Source organism: Monodelphis domestica, chromosome 1 (assembly GCF_027887165.1).
Source record: "Monodelphis domestica isolate mMonDom1 chromosome 1, mMonDom1.pri, whole genome shotgun sequence".
NCBI lineage: Eukaryota > Metazoa > Chordata > Mammalia > Didelphimorphia > Didelphidae > Monodelphis > Monodelphis domestica.
Window position 1 is genome coordinate 295,088,591 of NC_077227.1, and position 21,152 is coordinate 295,109,742.

At 31.4% G+C, this 21,152-nt stretch overlaps 2 protein-coding genes across 9 annotated transcripts in view; one reads left to right on the forward strand and one right to left on the reverse strand.

Moving 5' to 3' along the window:
- ATL1 (atlastin GTPase 1) overlaps positions 1 to 21,152 on the forward strand; it is a 102,402-nt gene that overhangs the window by 78,118 nt on the left and 3,132 nt on the right. For 5 of the 8 annotated variants that reach the window (XM_056821074.1, XM_056821080.1, XM_056821079.1 and 2 more), the window contains 6 exons: positions 4,112 to 4,250; positions 7,811 to 7,938; positions 9,760 to 9,816; positions 10,046 to 10,117; positions 10,726 to 11,157; positions 17,160 to 17,174. In XM_056821074.1, coding sequence (XP_056677052.1) covers positions 4,112 to 4,250; positions 7,811 to 7,938; positions 9,760 to 9,816; positions 10,046 to 10,117; positions 10,726 to 11,157; positions 17,160 to 17,174 — 843 coding nt within the window. The remainder of the gene's footprint in view (positions 1 to 4,111; positions 4,251 to 7,810; positions 7,939 to 9,759; positions 9,817 to 10,045; positions 10,118 to 10,725; positions 11,158 to 17,159; positions 17,175 to 21,152) is intronic. The other 3 variants (XM_056821077.1, XM_056821087.1, XM_056821067.1) reach the window with 1 other exon arrangement.
- SAV1 (salvador family WW domain containing protein 1) overlaps positions 1 to 21,152 on the reverse strand; it is a 144,297-nt gene that overhangs the window by 13,832 nt on the left and 109,313 nt on the right. The gene's annotated exons all lie outside the window — the stretch shown is intronic.

Sequence of the window (21,152 nt, forward strand, 5' to 3'; positions counted from 1 at the left end):
ATTACTAGGTTTGTACCCCAAAGAGATTAAAAAAATTTGTACAAAAATATTTATGACCACATTCTTTACGGTGGCAAAAAGTGAAAAATGAAGGGGTGTCCCTTGCTTGGGGAATGGCGGAACAAATTGTGATTTATGATGGTGATAGCATACTATTGTGCTATAAAGAATTATGAGCTGCTTGATTTCTATATGAACTGGGAAAACCTCCATGAACTGATGTGAGGTGAAATGAGCAGAACCAGGAGAACATTGTACACAGTAACTGAAACATTATGTGATGATCAGATATCAGTAAGTCTACTGACTTTGCTACTCCATTGAAATGCAGTTATCTAAGACAATCCTGACGGATTTATGAGAAAGAATGCTATCCACATCAAGAGAAAGAACTGTGGGAAGAGAAACACAGAAGAAAAACATAGGATATATCACTCGTTTATATGAGTATATGATATGGGGCTTTGGTTTTGAAAGATTACCCTATTACAAAAATGAATAATATGGAAATAGGTATTGAGTGATAATACGTGTATAACCCAGTGGAATTGCTTGTCAGCACCAGGAGGGGGAAGGGAAGAGGGAAAGTGGTGAACATGAATCATGTACCATGGAAAGATGCTTAAAAATAAAATTTTTTTAAAATTAAAAAATATTTTAAATGCAGGGAAGTTTAAAGAAGGCAATAGTCAGAAGTAAAACAAGATGTGTGCAGTAGGACAAGAGAAGTATAAACAAAGAAAAATAGAATGTAGAGAAATATACAATTAGTAATTATAATTGTGATTGTGAATGGGATTAACTCATGCATTAAATGAAAATGAATAGCAGAATGAATTAGAAATCAGAATTCAATAGCATATTGTTTTATAAGAAAAACATTTACAAAATAAAAGTTTAAAATGAAGGATTTGGAGCTGCATCTATTATAATCTCTGACAAAAAAAAGCATAAATAAATCTAATTAAAGGATATAAGCAGTGAACCTATTCCTTGCTAAAATGTATAACAGACAATAAAGTAATGTTAATATTAAACATATTCAATGATGCCTTGACACACAAGTTTAATATGTTCCATGGCCATACTCATAACTCAATTTGTTCATTTGTCAAATTGAATTTCCCCACTTAAATGAATGGAAATGCAATTAATCTGTTCTGGACCCAAAAAATATGAACTTTATGTTCTATATGCTTTTAAATATGAAAATGTACTTTATAAATCACAAAGAAATATATTTATAGATATAAGAAAGAATGTAAAGAAATAAACTTGCTTATGAAATGTTACCTTCAAGGTCAGGTGAAGACACTGGTGAAGAAGGTTTTCATTTAGTGTGCTATTGATTAATATAATTTACTCTCTACACACATAACACTGCATTCAAATGCAAAACTGACCTTATACATTACTTATTATATATGACTGAATTGCTATTTTATTACTTTACTTAATTATTATCATTTTCTTCATTGAATTTTGTCTGTTTTGCCACACTTTCCTCAATTTCAATTAGAGGTTGTTTCAACAAAAACCTTTCCATTGAAGTTTGTTTCTTCCTCCTTTTCAGAATGTTTCAATAATGTGTGAAACAAGTGTCATCACACAGCTTCAATGCATGCATGACCTGTTGCAACTTTTTTAATAAACTGTTTAATTTTTTCCCAAATCCTCAACATTTCCTCAATCTTGCTTGTACTGATTACCTCATCTACCTTGGGCCCCTCCCAGGGGTGTGAGCTCATGATTCAGCTATCCTCTTGTAACTTAAAGCATAAAGTCCCAATTGTGACTGCTCATATTTCAAATTGCTCATGACTTAAGATGCTCTTGTATCAAAGTACCACTGTATGCACTAGATAACATAACATTCAAATTCCTAAAGGAAAAATTGAATGAGTTACAAGAGGAAAAATATTGTAAAAGTATTCTTAAGGAGGACCCCAACTTTCTCTTCTCACAATAAAATAATAATAAAAGAAATTAAGAAGATGAATAGAATTCCAGGAAATTTAGACATGACAGAATTGGAGCAAATTGAATGGGAATAGAAAAAAGCATACTTTTTTCTCAGGTATATCTGGTGCCTTCACAAAAATTGATTTATTTATTAGACATCATCAAAAAGTAGAAAGAGAAAAACTATTAAATAAAATTAAGTAAAAGCAGAAATATTAAATATACCTTTGCCAGGCTATTATGCAATAAAAATCATATTCAATTAAGAGAAATGGAAGATAGATTGAAAATTATGGAAGCTAATCTAATCTTAAAGAATGTGTGGGTCAAAGAACAAATCATAGAAACAATCGATAATTTAATTAAATATAACAATAATGAAACAATATGCCAAAGTTTGTAGGACAGAGCCAAAGCAGTACTTTATATCTCTAAATGCATACATCAATAAGAGAGACAAACAGTAGGCCAACAGATTGGGCATGTAACTAAAAAAAATGAAAGAAAAAAAATTAAAAATCCCAATTAAACATCAAATGGACATTCTGAAAATTAAAGAATAGATTAATAAAATTGAAAGTAAAAAACCATTGAGCTAATAAGTAAAATTAGGGCTTGATTATCTTTTTTTAAAAGTACTGGTTAATTTTATTTTTAAAAAGGAAAGAAAACCAAATTACCAATATTGAAAACAAAAAAAAGTGAATGTACCAATCAATGAAGCAATTAGATTAAAAGCAATGATTTGGAGCTGTGTTGCGCAATTGTATGCCAGTAAACTTGACAATCTAAGTGAAGTAGATAAATCATCACTGAGCAACATTGAGCTCCATAAGAAAAAACCTTCCAACATTATGATACAAATGTGGTTTTGATACCTAAACTTTAGAGAGCAAAAATAAAGAAACAAACTAATGATTAATTGCATCATGAACAATAATACAGAAAATTTAAATGAAATACTAATAACACTAATATTAATATGAAGATCATACACTCTGACCAGGAGGGTTTTATAATTGAAATTCAGTATTAGAGAAACTGTAAGCATAATTAAGTAACCAAAAAAAATAATGTTAATAGATGCAAAAAATACTTTGGTCAAAATACAACACCAACTCTTGTTAGAAAACCAGAAAGCATAGTAATAAAAAGAGCTTTTCTTAAAATGATAAGTAGTATCAATTTAAAACCAAGAGCATGTTCTGTAATAGGGATAAACTAGAAGTCTTCCCAATAAGATCAGGGATGAAGCAAGGATAACCATTATTGCCACTGTTAATTAAAATTGTATTAGAAATACTAGCTAGAGAAATAAGACAAGAAAAACAAGAATAATCAATCTTCACTGAACAAAACATTCTTTTCAGATCATATATTTAGTGAACCTGGAGAATCAACTAAAAACTAATTGGAACAATTAACAATTTTAGCAGACTTAAGGATATTAAATAAATCCATACAAATCAATCAACATTTCTTCTGTAACCAACAAAAAACATTAGGAAGAGAAAGAGAAATTCCATTTAAAATCACTAGACAATATAAAATACTTGAGTGTCTTCCTGCCAACAACAAAATAAGAAAACACTTTTCAGATATAAAAATAAATATAAAGTGAAGAAATATTGATTGCTTAATAATAGGCTGTGCCAATATAATTAAAATTATAATTCTACCTAAATTTTTCAGTTCCATTTCAATTAAACTACCAAGTTCCAAGTGCAACTCCAAATTACTGTAGAGTTGACTTTAATAATAAAAGGTATAGTAGTATATCATTGTGATGGAATAATATAGTAGTGTATGATTGTGATGGAATACTATTGTGCTATAAAAAATGACAAGCATAATGATTTCAGAATAACCAAGAAAGATTTATTTGAACTGGTATAAAAGGTATAGTTAAATGCAAGGGCTATGATGGCACCAACTCAAATTAGTTCATGAGAGCTGACTTTAAATTTTTAGTGTGACCATTTACCCTTGGAAATATGCAAAGATTTCTGTAGGTTAGGACTTGAGTTATTGTTTTGTTGATTATCTATAATTAATAAAATGATAGAGAAAATGTTAATAATGTAGGTTAAATTTTAAAATATGCCCTGCATTTTTATCCCAAATTAAGTGTCAAGATGATTTATTTCAGGTCTCAGGGAACCAGCATGAGGAACTGCAGAATGTACGAAAGCACATCCATTCCTGTTTCACCAACATATCCTGTTTTCTACTACCTCATCCTGGTTTAAAAGTTGCCACCAACCCAAATTTCAATGGAAAACTGAAAGGTCTGTAGTTATGTGAACATGTTTTTACATGTAAAATGGAATTTATTTGTAATTTCTACATACTAGGCAACACAAGTAGTTTCACTGTGCTAACTTCCATTGGAGTTAAGTTTCTTTAATGTAAATGGAAAGAGACTGTAGAACATCTATTATCAGAGTCTCTATATAAATCTTCTTCTAAGCTTTTTTGAAGTTGGAAGATCATCAGAGATGTAAGAAGGAATTATATCCTGCATACAGATAAGAATTAATAGTGTTAGGTTTGTATCTAAATTCATTTGAGAAAAGTTATTTAACTTTACTTGTCAAGGAAATATTTCACAAATTGGCTAATAGTTAATCTACAAGAAAAATGTTCTATAACTACTATATGCAAACTTCTTCAGATAAAAAAAAAAACCCTAAATTATTGAGAATTAAAGGAAGATTTTTCTTGAGTAGTAATCTCCAAAAGAGTTATTGTTCTTTAATAGAGACATTAATAATATTGTGTTCTAAATGGAAGATACATAAATCTACAAGAAAAAGAAACTCTGTTATAGCCTAGTAAGAATAAAATAATAATAATAATAATAATAATAATTGCTATCATCTATATAGTACATACTATGTACCAGGCACTATACCAATTGCTTTACATGTATTATCTTTTATTATCCTCCCTCACAACAACTCTGGGAAATAGGTGCTATTATTATCCCCATTTTAACGATGAGGAAATTGAGGCAAAGAGAAGGTAAGTGACTCACCCTAGGTCACACTGCTATACAAATATATACATACATATGTATGATTATACACACCCACTCTTATTAGAAACACCAGAAAACATGGTAATAAAAAGAGCTTTTCTTAAAATGATAAGTAGTGTCAATTTAAAACCAAGAGCATGTTCTGTAATAGGGATAAACTAGAAGTATGTATATATATCGCATCTGACTCAGGGCTTCCTCACTCAAGGTTTGATGTTCTAGTTGTTGTGCCAATAAAAGAATCCATTCTTAAATTTCTTCTTGGAGCACCAGATTTAAACCCTTTTTGCATATCTGTTTTCTTATTGCTATTGTCTATTTGCATTGTACTGTGACAATGAGCATTTCAGGACAATGGTTCTAAAACTATATATATATATATATATATATATACATATATATATATATATATACATGTAGATGTAGATGTATATATTTAAACCCTTACTATCTGTCTTAATAACAACTCTAAGATATAAAGGCAAGATTTAGGCAAAAGGGGTTAAGCGACTTTCCAAGGGTCACACAGCAAGGAAATGTCTGAGGCCAAATTTGAACCCAGGCCCTCCTGGCTCAAAGCCTGGTATTCTCTCCACTGAGCCACCTAGCTACCCTTAGGACAATCGCCCTAAAATAACCTTTAAAACATCACCAAAACACAACTTGACAAAGATCCTGGATCAACTAGCAGGTCTAACCACTATTTTTGCTGTAAGCTCACAGACTTATTTTCACATATATCTTATACTAACTTTGTTGAAAATTAGTAGCACTACCCCTTTGTAAGTATAACCACCAGGTGTCAATCTGGAGCAAAGGATGCTGAACTCTCACTTTATTCCTAAAGCTCTGATTGGCTCTTAGAGTTATAAACTTCCATTTACTCCCCATCTCCTTATTTTCTGCTTTTTGGAGTTTTGCTTGAGATACCTAAGGTTGAAGAAGACACGTATAAGAATGAACTTAGGGGTAAAAGTGTCCCCATGACCCAGATGAATCCCTTCCTCTTATTTCTTAAAGATGTTTAAAATATACATTGCCAACTAAAATCACATATAATTCTTGTGTTTCCCAGACAAGAATTAAAGTCTGATCATTAGGACAAGTTCCATCTAGATGCTGGCTTTTTCCATGTACCCATTTCTAGGCCAGAAATAATTACACAGACATGTAATACGAATATTTATGAATGTTTGTAGGAAGCAAAATACAGGAAAATCAGAATAAAGAAGTAGTTTAAATAAAGGACAATGAAATAACATGGACACTTATTTTAACCAACACAAAGATACAGGAATTGGGGAGACAAAAAGCCTTTCAAAGTTCCATTCATTTTTAATTTTTAAAGTGATGATGGCAGCTATTTCAGTTAGTTGTCTTTCCATGCAAATTTTCTGTCAGCTTCTCAAAATTTCTGCCACCTTTTTTTCTCTCAGAGGTAAACTATATGTTGGTCTCTTACAATCTGTTTCACTGTTCTCCCATATTCCTCTGGCAGGCAGGATACTTGTTTATATGTGGTGTTATCTTTGTCTCAGCTCCCTGTTGCAGACTCCCAGTAAAGTCCCAGCTCAAAGATCAAAATGATCCCTCTGAACCAGAAATCCCAGAATGCCAGTCAGTTCTTAAATGTTTAGTTTATTAATTATATGATTTAATTATAAAAATCTTATTTTATCAGTGGTTTTTTTTTATTACATTCTTTTCTGACTATGGAACATCTTAGTCCTCTACTCTTGTAAGATTTTTTTAAAGTAGTTCAGCAAAACCAGTCTGATATTACGTATCTTACATTATACATAGTCATTCATTCAAATAAAAGAGAGAGTTACATTTTCTCAAATCTTCTCTGAGATAAAGCTAGGTTGTTATAATTATGACATTCAGTTTTAGTTTTTTTCACTTTGTGTCATTACAATAATACATATATATATATACATATATACACACATATATATATTCCTGATTCTTCTTACTTCATTCTGTATCAGTTTATATATATATATATATTCCCATGTTTCTGACTTGGACTGTAGTAATATTCCACAAACCACATTTTCATGCATCATTTTTTTAAGCTATTCCCCATTTGATGGGTATTTAAGTGTTTGCTTCTAGTTTTTTGCTTCCACACATATAGAATTGCTGTGTATATTTTGATGCATAAATGATCTGTCTGCATTTAACTTCCTACGGTCATATGCTTTACACTAGGGTCTCTGGGTCAAAGGGTATATTTAAATGATGACTTTTATATATGACAAAAAAAATAGTTGTTGGGAATATATTTTATTTTTGATGACAAGATACTATTATTTTTACTACTTGAGAAATTCTAATATGAGGGTAAGCATTCTGATGCTGAGAGATTGTGTAATGACTTCAATTTGTTTGTATTAAAATACTTTTAAACAGAAAGCTAGCAGGACTGAGGCTTCTGTTTGTTTTGTGTAATTTAATTGCTCAAAGAAGTAGAGACAATTACATTATCTTTATAGAATTTCCTCTAATCTCAAAGGAATTTTAGAGTTCTAATGGATAGAATATTAATTAGACTCATCATTCATGACTTTCATGACTTTAAAAAAAAGTCAGTTAGAACAGTTTAGTCAAAGAGGTCCTTTTGTCACCTAGCTTTACAAAGAGATTCTGAAGATACAAGGACAAAAGTCTTTGCCCTGGAAGAACATATAATTCTATTAGAATTGCTTGACTTGAGGGAGTAAAAATGTAGTAATAATGATATTTAGAGGGCATAAAGCTGGATAAAAATTGCTTAAGTAATAATGAACTTGGTTTTATTTATAGAGATAGATGATGAATTCATTAAGAACCTGAAAATTTTGATCCCTTGGCTACTCAGCCCTGAGAATCTAGATGTCAAAGAAATCAATGGAAATAAAATCACATGTCGAGGTCTAGTGGAATACTTTAAGGTATTTATTCTTCAATTCCAAAGATTTTATATTTCCTTATATTTGATGTATGATGATAAGTTTTCTTTATGATGTGAAGATATATAGAGATTACTAAAGAAAGAATCTGTCAGGTTTTGGTGAAGGGAATAAGGGAAAGAGAATACTCACAGTCAAGCCTTTTTTCTGAAATTAAATTTTCAGAAATATTCCTAATGTTGTTTCCTATTTTTTCTTAAAGAAAAAGAATGAATAAATAAAAACTATTAAGGAATATTCTGCTCTTTTTCCTTTAATTTTCCTTTGCAAAAGCTGAAAGATAACTTTAGATTTGAAGGTTGTCATCTTTCACATTTTTCTAAATTTGTTTCATTCTCCTTCTCAGTTTAAGTCTGGTTTTCATATACTCAAACTCTCAAAAAATCACCATCATGTCTCATTTAGCTTAAAAATTTTTTTCTTACTCTCCTGCTTCTCATATAGAAGCCAGAAGTAGGACTTGATTTAAATGTCAATTTTGCTGTTAACTAGTTGTGCAACCTTGGTTAAGTCACTTTATCTCACTGGGCTTGAGTAATTTCATGTGTAAAATGAGGGTATTTGGATTAAATAAGGAAATTAATTAAAGTTAATTGGGTTCTTAGCAGTCATCTAATAATAAATCACACTTCATTTTAATGATTAAGAAATTGAGGAACAAAAATCAAAGTGACATGCAAAAGGTCACACTAATAGAACTTTTATCCCCCAATAAGGAGGTATCCACTTAAAAATAAAAACAATACCTTCTATCTAGATACAAGTCACTTGCCTAATAATCACCAAGCAGATCTCAGGTTCAAGGTGTCTCAGGTTTTACAAATTTTTAGTTTCCTCCTCCTCCCTCCTCTCCATTCTAGTTTAAGAACCATAACCAAATCGCTAATATAATTTCCTCCAGAAAGAAACGATTGTTATGGTTCTGCTTACTTGGATAAGGATAAAGATAGCATGCTTATCAAAAAGTCAAGATCCAAAAAAAGAGTCTCAAAGGGGTAGAATGTTAGGACAAATATAAGATGAAATTTAATATGAAAATGTAAGAGACCTTGTTCATTCCTTTAAAAGTAGTTTCACAAGTGCAAAATGAGAGAAGTATGGTTTGTTTGAAGCAGTTTGTATGAAAAACATTATGAACTCAGTATGAGTCAGTTTTGTGATTTGACAACCAGAAATCCTAAAGTAATCTTGGGCTGCACTAAAAAGAGGTATAGGAATAAGAAAATGATAGTTCCTCTGTCTCTAGGTTGGTCAAATCATATCAGGAGTATTTTGTTTGGTTCTAATAGGAAGCCTTCAAGAGGTAGGTAAAGAAATAGTGAAGAACTCTGAGACCAGGTCATAATGAGAATAATTTGAAAGAAATGTTTATACTGTTTCATACTGGAAAATAGAAGACTTGAAAGGGAGACATGGTAATTGTCTTTGGACAGGTGAAAGACATTTACAAAGAAGAGGGATTGGCTTGTTCTATTAGGTTCCTAAGGGCAGAATGAAGAACATTGTAGTTGGAAGGTACAAAGAGATAAATACATTAAATTTGCTTTCTCAAAAGGTAATGGGTTTCCCTTCACTGGGCTATATTCCTTCTTATTGGACATGAACATTCTTTTGGGAGTATGAGTTAAATGAGATGACAACTGAAGTCCCTTCCAACTCCAATATTCTGTGATTCTGCTAAATAAATAAATAAATAAATGAAAAGATTGAAAAGTCCTTACAAATAAAATTTATAACAGTTATAGATGGAAGTATTTAAATGAAATTTATTTAAATATGCATTTTTTTATGTCACTCCATTAGGCATATATAAAGATCTATCAAGGAGAAGAATTACCCCATCCCAAATCAATGTTGCAGGTAATTATTTAGTTGTCAGATGGTAGAAATTTGCTTTAAGAAACTTTAAATGCTGTGCTAACATTCATGATTGAAATTCACTGATGGTCAATATTATGATGAGTAATAGCTGATAAAAATGTTTTATAAAAATAATTTATTAAGTTTATTTTCCTGTAAGTTTTTCATTACTATATAGAACATATGATAAATATGAAATGAATTTTGCTTCTTTGCATTTTTTCCAAAGGCTACAGCTGAGGCTAACAATTTAGCAGCAGTTGCAACTGCCAAGGATACATATAACAAAAGAATGGAAGAGGTAAGAATAAAAAATGTAATGCTTTGAACATGTTTATAATATAGCAAACAAGCATTTCTCTTTCTTATTCTTTCAATTAATAGTCGAAATATCCACTGTGCTAAGCACATTATACATTGATAGAAAATGGAAGGCAATTCTGGACAACTTTTTTACCATGTTTCCTTCAACTATCCATCTATAGACCTTCAAATAAACCATAGTAGAAAAGTTTCCTGGGTAGAAAAAGAAAGGAGAGATTTTCTTTTCACATATTATAAATGAAACTGTGAAAATATGTACATGTGCATAGATCTAACACCAGTATTGGAAAAACAATTTTTAAAAGCCATTCTAACTTATTCTGTAAGTATTATTCAATACTTACTCTGTGTATAACAGACAACATATTAGTTATGTTTATGAGAGATACAGGGTTTGAGATCCCTCTATGTTGACTGGTAAAAGTTTTAGTTCAAATATTTCAGGGCTTAGTTAAAAGGACTGTTTTCATTAGACTATTCTGCCTGTTTACAAGATAATGGTTATTTGGAATAGTTATATTAGTTGGTTTACATATTTTGCCCTGGATTTTAAAAATATTCCCAACCCTTTTCTACCTCTTGTAGATCTGTGGAGGTGACAAGCCATTTCTAGCACCCACTGACCTCCAGAACAAACACCTGGAACTCAAGGAGGAATCAATTAAGTTATTTCGTGGTGTCAAAAAGATGGGTGGGGAGGAATTTAGCCGCCGTTACCTGCAACAACTGGAGAGTGAAATAGATGAGCTTTACATACAATATATCAAACATAATGATAGCAAGAACATCTTCCATGCAGCACGCACACCAGCCACACTGTTTGTAGTCATCTTCATCACCTATGTCATTGCTGGTATTACTGGATTCATTGGTTTGGATATTATAGCCAGTTTATGCAACATGATCATGGGACTGACCCTTATCACTCTGTGTACCTGGGCATATATCCGATACTCTGGAGAATACCGAGAATTGGGAGCAGTAATAGACCAGGTGGCTGCTGCCTTGTGGGACCAGGTAGGATCATTTAATTTATATTACTGATTAAAAATTAGTTTTTTTAGTTTTTACCCTATTTGTTTCAAAAAATATTTGGTTATGCGTCATGCATTTTTTGTTTATATCCTTATAAGAAAGGCAGTGTGACCTAGTAAATATAAGGCTGGTCTTAAAGTCAGGAAGACTTGAGTTCAAGGCCTGCCTCTGATTCATGGATGTCTTCTAATCTGTCATTGCCTCAGATAATTCTTTTAGACTACAAATTACAAATGAGTGGTAGATGTGTATTGGTAGAAAAAGTGTTCTACCATAAATTCTCCACACCAATGAAATCATGGGACTGGTTCAAATCTACATTACTGTCAGGTTTTTCAATGAGATAGATGGATCCATTTTGTAGAAGAGGAAACTAAAGCATAAAGAAGATAACTTACTGGACTACACTACCTATGAGATATACTGTCTTTGTCTTACCAATACATTCATGAGATGACTATCCCCTGTGGACCCCTGCATGCCTTTCAGAATAACACAGACTCAGATTTTAGAGGTGGAAGGACTTTAGCAATCAATATAATAAAACCTTATTTTGCAATGCCTAAATAGGTTATCTTTGGTCACAAAACCAGTAACAGAACCAGGACTAGAACTCTAGTCTCATGACTTCCAGTTAGTACTTTTAGAATTATAGACTATAGAAGTCTCTATACAGCATTCTAACACAATGAAATCAGTTTTATATGATTGGGTTACTGTTGTTTTCTTTTTGGAGGAGGTGGAAAGGCGAAGGACCAGGACCTGTGATTTTATTAATGTAGAGAGAAGGCAAAAATTCTATAATATAAAAAATATAAATCATCTAAGAAAAATGAATGGGGCACTATAAAGTTAAATGACTTGATCAGGTCCACATAGCCAGTCAGAAGTAGGACTTGAACCCATGTCATCTTGACTCAGAGGTCAGATATCTTTACACTGTTTAATATTGTCAGTATTTTTAAACATTTTAGTTATTATTAATTATATAGTGATATAAACAAAAAAACTTTATAGTAAGAATGAGGGATTCAATATTTATAGTCTGCACTATTAACAATTCTTCAACTGATTGGCAATCTTACTGATGTGGCTATTTCCTCCAAAAATGAAGACCACATTCCTCTCTATGCATCTCTTATTCATGTACAACCAATTTTGTTCAGGGGCCTTTCTGAATTCACTTGATGCCGTGAGGAGACCAGTGGAATATATGGGTTGTATATCATTTGACCAGCTCATCTTCTTTTTTAATCATTTAGTTGTTTGATGAAATACTTTACATTGTTTCTCTTTCACAATCCCTTCTTTATAATGTATTTGTCTAAGATTCATAGACTAAAAGAAAAAATTATTAATTTTCCATCTAATTGCATGTTATAATCTGGACAATTGTTATTATTCATCCACTTTTTTTTCCTTTGTGGATGTTAATCATTCTTTTATTTAATATGTATTTATTAAACACTACGTAGTAAAAGGCACTGTACTAGAGATTTACACTGTGCTAGAGATTTACATACAAAAACAAGTCTTTACTTTTAAAGGAGTTTATGTTGTTTTGAAGAAATAGGCCAAATTCTTTTCAGTTCTTTAGTGTTCTGGGATTTTTAAAAATCAACATAATATCATCTGCATATAGGAGCATCTATCAGCCTTTACAGGGAATCAGTCTTCCATTTGGATTCTATACAATATATCCTCCATAGCATCAACACCTTTGACAAGCATGTGTCTCCCAATTATTTCTCACAAAACCATAGAATTTTAGACCTGAAACAGGCCTAAGTAGCCATCTAGCTCAACTAATACCCAAATAAGAACTTCCATTATAATATACTTAATAAGTGGTTATCTGCTTAAAGACTTCCAAGGAAGAGGAACTCTCCCTACCTCCCTACCACCCATTACACCTTTGAACAATGCAGATTTTCTAATTTTTTAAGAAGTTGCCTGTTTTTAACTTCCACTCCTTTCTCTTGTTTTTGTCCAAGGTTAAAAAAGAATAGGTCTAATAACTCCTTAAGAAAGCTTTTCAGATGTTGAAGATAATTTTCATGTTTCCTGAGTCTTCTCTTCTCTAGATTACACTCCCTTTAGTTTTTCCCACAGTTTCTTATGGACACCTTCCGAAACTCTTCAAATTATTAATGTTCATATTAAACTGATAGCTGAACTGAAAATAGTACTCCAGACATGACCAGGCCAGAGCAGAGTATAGAGGGACTCTTGCCTCATTATTTCTGGAAGTCTCAAAGATCTTTTTCAGGTAAATTGATGCCTAATCATGCCTCTCTCATTTTGAATTGTTAGATTTTTTTGAACCCAAATGTAGGACTTTTTACATTTTTCCCTATTAAAATTCATCTTATTAAAGTCAGATTAACATTATAGACATCAAGATCTTTTTTTCTCTCCTTCCTTAATGATCTAGTGGGTTAGTTATCTCACAGCTTTATATCATCAGAAAATTTGATGGATATGACATGTCTTTCTCCAAGTCGCTGACAACAAGTATTTAAAAACTACAGCAACTACAACAAAAGCAAAGGGTGAAGCATAGGGTCACTCTACTAAAGGCCTCTTGACAGCTTGGCAGTGGATCCTTAATGACTACTTTTTAAGTGTAGGCATTCAGCCAGTTCTGAATCATATTGCTATCTACTTTGCATTTCTCTGTCTTCTTCAAAAAATTGCTTTTTCAAATATTTTGCCAAAATTTGGATAAAGTGTTCAAAAAAAGGAAATATGTTCTTAATGAAGCCATTATGCCTCTTTTTTTTTTTTAAAAAACACAGCTTCTCTTTAAAGATGTTCAGTAATTCTTTACTGAAACATAGTTTTTGATCTGGTGACATTGGTCTTCTTGCTATTCCTCAAAGAAAACCTATCATCTCCTGACTCAGGGAATTTTCATTGGCTGTCATCCTTACATGAAATACTCTCCCTCCTCACCTCCATCTCCTGCCTTGCTTCAAGTCCCAGTAAAAATCTTTCTTTTTCCCAATCCCTCTTAATCCATGCCTTCCCTTTGTTGATTATTATATATATGTGTGTGTGTGTGTGTGTGTGTATATATATATATATATATATATATCCATCCTGTATATAGCTTGTTTGTACAATTACATACCTATGCAGCTCTCCCCCATTCTACATTAGAACAGAGTCTATCTTTTGCCTTTCTTGTATCCCGAGTGCCTGGCACGAAGTGTTTAATAAATGTATATTTACTGGTTCTGAGATCCCTTCTAGCTCTAGATTTATGATCCCAGGTATAAATTTTCTATAGTTAATAAACCTTTAACCACTCTTGCTTCTTACTACTGAATCATTTTCTCAACATAATTTTGTTTCACACTTTTCTTCCTTTTCTTTGAAGTCACTAATGTTGCTATGTATACACATTATAATTCTTTTCATGATATTCTTGCAAATGGTTAGAAGTGATGCAACATGAAATTACACTTCTCATGAATTTTTCATGTTGTTCTTAGACCCCCTATAGATCCACTATAAAATCAACTCCAGCAGTACTTTTTTTCCAACCTCTCCAAGAAGAACCTGAGCCATCCTTCTATTTAGATTTTTATCTAAAAATGTATTTATTTAATACACATTTACTAAGAGCTTACTATTTTACCAAACATTGGGAATATAACTATTAGTAAAAAAGAAAACATCTGCTCTCAAAGAGTTACATCCTAAAAGGGGAAGAAAACACATGGGGAAAAAAATGGAAAATCTGTCTGTGGTGGGTGGGAGGTAGGAGTTCAAATGGAAACCTCATGGAATTGGATTGAAAAAGTCTGTAAACAATGACCAATATTTATAGAATTATGCTTTGCATGATAACACATGTATAATCCAGATCAAATTGCTTACCATCTCCCAGGGTGGAAGGGAGAAGGAGGGAGACAATTGGAATATTATAATTTCAGAAAGGTATGTTGAAAATTGTTAGTACATGTAATTAAAAAGATAGATTCAAACAAACCCCCCCCACACACACAAATTTTTTAAAAGTCTGTAGAAGTAGAGTCATGATCTGAAAGGAATTAGAAATAAGCCTGTCATGGTGCCTCCAAAATAAGAGGAACAGAGGTAAGAAGATAGTCTAGGTTGTCAGGAACTGAACAAGGTTAGAAATGCTACATTTAGTTGCAAATTGCTTTTGTCTTCCATTTTTTATTTATGATGAGAACATCAAGATTAGTAATAAAGTCAGTTCTTCCTCTGCATACATTTTTTGGCAACTGAACAAGGATCTCACATTTAGGAGAATCTGACACTAGAGTCAGTAAATATTATGAAAAGAAGAAACAGGTATTATAAATACACACATTTTTATTTAAACAAAAACACTGACCTTAAAAATATATATTTTATTTATATAGGAGAAAATGACAAACCTATGCAATTTCTTTTTAAAATATCAGACTTTTTCCATTTTTTCAGAGACATAATATATGAAAAATACGCTTGTTTTCTCCTTTTCATTAAGCTATAACTACCAAGTTTATGTCAAGCAATTCTCAGGTACTTTTTCAACAAGTTTAACTGGATTCATTTAACATCAAAAGAAAAAAGATTTTGCAGATGGTGTTAATTTTTTCAAATCAGTGGAAGTAAGTTTGTCTTCAATGTATTTCCATAGATCATGATTATATGTCATAAGGAAAATATCCTTGAAAAATCAATAGGTAATAACCAAATTCTTATATATGAATGATTTAATGGAGAATCTCATCATGTGATCATTGATGAATAAATTATTATTAAAGATTACAAGAATAATGCAGATTTCTTAAAAGGTGGCCTGTCATCAAAAACAAAATGATAATCATTTCGCATGAATTAGTTGGAACAAACAAAAAAGGTAAATTGATAATATTATTCATTCATCATAAAATATGATTTAACAATATTCATTTACCTTTTGCATACTAAAATAGAAGTCAGTCAACCAATTGTAATTGCACTGGAAAAATAAGAGGAGAAGCAATTCAAAACACTTACCAAAAGATCCTAGAGAAATGCTCAATAACTAAGACTATGGAGACATATATTAAAAAACTAAGGTTCTGCTTAGATGATATTGACTTACAAAATGTTTTGGACTTAAATATATGGGAGTTATATAATATAATTGAAGATTTATAAAATAGTTATTAGCCTAGGAGAAACGCTTATAAATTGGAGTTTCTTTGAGTTCAAATCAAATGCTTTGGCAAGTCTGATACATATGTTCAAATCATCACATAATTGAGTTTTACTATCATTTGCTACTTTAAGACTGTATATACATAATCATATTATATTCCCAAACACACAGAGAAATGTGAGGGCTTAGCAATGACTTAACAATCACATAGAGAATCACAGGACCCAGTGAAGTTTTCAATTCTTTGTACTTGGTCCACCCTCTTTCAAAAATATCATTAAGAAAGTTTGTTCATTTAATATATGTTGTTACTCTAGATATTTTTCACTTGTTTAGTCAGAATAAATTAAATGGCATTAGAGTTAAGAATTTCTGAGAAAAATAAATATACTTAAATACCTCTGAAATTTAACTTAATAGATAACATTGAATAACTGATTCTCATGTCAGGAGAACAAAAGTACATATAAAAATTATAATAAATTTAGAAAATTAAGATATATTATATTTCAAGATCCTATTTACAACACCACAGAGAAAATGGGGTTCTAAAATGCAGCAATAACACTAAAAACTTGGGGGGGCATGTGAATACCAAAGTTCCTAGACTTCTACCATCTGTAGGGAATGCATTACCAAATTCTTCAAATTATACTGATAAATTGTGAAATCAATATGACAGAATTGTGGTTTTTTTCTTTTTTCAAAAGCTAACTACATCATAATGCTTTAAATAAAGTGCTAATATTAGTTGCAATTGAAGCAAAATATATACATAGATACTATTTCTTTTTCCCCTTTTCAACTGCCTTTACCACAGGGAAGTACAAATGAGGTAAGTAAATTTTTCTATTAAAAGCTTCTCTTTATTAAATATGTAATAGCATTTTCTCTGCAACTATAGCTATTAAAATACAGAAAAAAATGCTTTAATATTTTTAAATGACTATTTCCCCCCTACTCTGTAAAAAAAGAGTAATCTTTGAAGTGTTTGTTTTGTCTAGCTCTTAATTGTGAATGATTTTCATTTTACGTAGATTTTATATAATACTCGACCTTTAGCCAGTGAACTGGACCAAAAATCAAGTTTCCAGTACTTTAAAACATTGTTTGTGTAGGTATCTTTGTTTTGTTTTTCTGGGCTTATGATATAGTTACAGAATTCTTACATTTCTCTTGCCTCTTGCCTCCTGTTATACTACAGAACCCTTACCTTCCTTCTCATAATCAATACTATGCGTTGGTTCCAAGGCAGAAGAATGGTAAGGGTTAGGCAATTGGGGGCTAAGTGACTTGCCCAGAATCACATAGCTAGGAAGTGTCCAAGACCAGAATTGAACCCAGGACCTTCCATCTCTACTTACTCCATGGGACCCCTAGCTGCTCCCCAAATTTTCTTTTACCGGATATATTTTGTTATTTTTTCTAGCTTTATAAAATTTTTTTTGGTATGGCACTGAAGAAGTAATTAATTTAGAACTGTCATTTTTATTATATTGGCTTGACCACCCAAGAGATAATTTTCTGAATGTTTAGATATGACTTTGTGTGAAAAGTGTTTTGTAATGGTTAGATGGATTTTAGATTTAGATAGGTCTTTAGATTATTTAAAGTTATTTTAAATAGAATTTCTCTATCTCTTGCTTTTGGATTTTTCTGGCAAAATATAAATCCTAATGATTTATGTGGGCTTATTTTCTATCTTGCAAGTTTACTAAAGTTATTTCAACTAGTTTTTTAGTGGATTTTCTAGGGTTCTCTAGTATTCTCTAAAAATACCATCATATCATTTGCCAAGAGTGAATTTTGTTTCCTCATTGCCTATTCTAATCTTTTTTCCTTTCTTATTGCTTTAGCTGGTATTTCTTGTACAAAGGGGATCTGTACTTCACCCCTGATCTTACTGGAAAGGCATCTAGCTTATTCCCACTATAGATAATGATTGCTGATGGTTTTTGATAGATATTTCTTATTTTAATTTCCTTTTATTCCTATTCTTTCTGGTATTTTTTAAAAATAAGAATGAGTTGTATTTCGTATTTTGCATCTACTGGAATAATCGTGTAATTTCTGTTGATTTTATTATTGATAGTAAATTGTGCTGAAAGCTTTTCATAATATTGAATCAGCTCAGCATTCCTTTGTATGAATACCATCTTGTCATAATGTATGAGCTTTCAATATGTTGCTATTATCTCTTTCCTACTATTTTATTTAAAATTTTTGCATTAATATTCATTAGATAAACTGGTCTATAGTTCTTTTTCTGGTTTTACTCTGGTTTAGGTATCAGCACCATATTTGTGTCATAAAAGTAATTTGGTAGTACTCATTCTTTGCCTTCCTCCCTCTTTCCCCCACAAAGTTTATTAAGTGTATTGGGATTAATTTTGGTAGAAATCACTTGTGAATCTAGCTGGCTCTGGGTTTTTTTCTGGCTTATAAAATTTCTTTTTCTAAGATAGGGCTGTTTATTCTATTTCCTCTTGTTAATCTGAACAATTTATATTTTTGTAAATATCATACATTTCACTTAGAGTGTTAGATTTATTGACAAATAATTGGGCAAAAGAGCAAAAGAGCTCCCAGTAATTGCTTTAATTTCATCTCCATTTGTGAATTCTACTTTTCCATTTCATTTAATTCACACTCATTTGGTTTCGTCTTTATTTAAAAAAAAATAAATTAACTAGGGTTTTACTTTTTTCATAAAACCAGATTATAGCTTTATTAATTCAGAATGGTTTTCTGTCAGTTTTGTTAATCTCTCCTTTAATTTTCAGGATTTCCAATATAGTATTTATTTGGGCATTCTTCATTTATTCTTTTTCTAGTTTTTCTAGTTGTAAACCCAATTCACTGATGTGCTCATTCTATTTTTTTGATGTAAGTATTTAAAGATACACATTTTCCCCTAAGTACAGCTTTGGCTGCATCTCATAAATTTTGGTATGATGTCTTCTCATTTCATTGTCAATTTTTGCATGGGTGCAATGTACTTCTGAGGGGAAAAAAAAAGATATTCCTTTCAATTTAGAGATTTTTCCCCCTAAAATTTTATTATTTTTATTTTTTGTTAGACTTCTCTAATTCTGAGATCAAAAATTTTAAGTCTTCCACTAGTATTGTTATGCTGTTTAATTCATCTTACACATTTCTCTTCCTTTAAGGCTTTGGATACTATATCATTTGGTACATATAGATTTAGTATTGATATTACTAAATTTTCTGTTGCACTTTTTGGCAAAATGTAATTTCTGTTTGTGTCTTTTAATTAGATCTATTTCTGCTATAATTAGATCTATTTTTGCTTATCTGATATCATGATTGTTACCTCTGCTTTTTTTGCTTTAGCTGCATGATAGATTCTGTTCTAGGCTCTTACCTTTACTCTGTGTTTATATCACTGCTTCAAATGTGTTTCTTGTAAACAACATACTGTAGAGATTCTGGTTTTCAGTCCATTCTTCTATCCCCTTCTGTTTTATGGCTTAGTTCATCCTATTTACATTTATGATTAAAACTATTAGTTCCATTTAAACTTTTCTTCTCTATCATCTTGTCCCAATCAGCAAGTGCTTTGTTTCTGATCACCTCTTCCCCCAATTCACCCTCCCTTCTATCAGTCATTTTCTTATCTCTCACCTCTCCTATTTCACTGAATATGAATGGTATTCTCTGGTTGAACCAATGCTCACTGTAAGATTGCCCATGACACAGGCATTCCACTTTCCATCTACCAAAAGGTCTTTTGCATGTAAAAGCTTTGTTATTTGAGTAATTTACACCATTCTACCCCTTTCACCTTTCTCCCAATGGATCCTTCTTCCTCATACCTTAATTTGTCAATTCATCTGTCAATTTATATTCCTTTTGACTGCCCTAATAATGTCTTAAGAGTTACAAGTATCATCTTCCCATGTAGGAATTTTAAACAATTTAATCTCTCATTTAATCTCTTAGGATTTCTCTTTCCTGTTTACCTTTTTAGGTTTCCCAAGTCACATTTGAAAATCAGATGTTCAATTCTGGTCTTTTCACCAGGAATTCTTGAAAGTCCTCTATTTCATTAAATATCCATTATCTCCCTGAAGGATTATACTCAGTTTTGTTTGGTAGGTGAGTCTTGGTTGTCATTAAGCTCATTTGACCTGTAGAATTATCATATTCCAAGCTCTCTGATCCTTTAATGTAGAAGCCATTACTTGTGTTGTACTGACTATATGGCTCTATAATATTTGAATTCTATCTGGCTATCTGTAGTATTTTGGAGCTCTGGAATTTGACTATACTATACTATTCCTGGGAGCTTTCATTTGGGTATCATTTTCAGTAGGTGATATCAAGTATTCTTTCCATTTCTATTTTATCCTCTGGTTCTAGGATATCAGTATAATTGTCCATGATAATGTCTTGAAATATGATGTCCAAGCTCCCCCCCCCCCTCTTTCAGGTCACCTAGTAATTCTTAAATTGTCTTGAATTTTTCTTCCAGGTTAGTTATTTTTACATTGAGATATTGCACATTTTCTTCTTTTGACTTGGTTTTATTTTCTTGCTTCTGGATGTCTCATGGAATCATTAGCTTCCACTTGCCCGAATCTTATTTTTAAGAAGTTATTTTCTTCAGTAAGCTTTTGCAATTCTTTTTCCATTTGGCTAATTCTACTTTTTAGAGTAGTTGTTTTCTTCATTCAATTTTTGTACATCTTTTCCCCTTTTTTTGGTGCCTCCTTTAATAAGTTGTTTATATTTTTTTCATGATTCTATTGAAGCACTCTCATTTCTCTACCCAATTTTTCTTCTGCCTCCC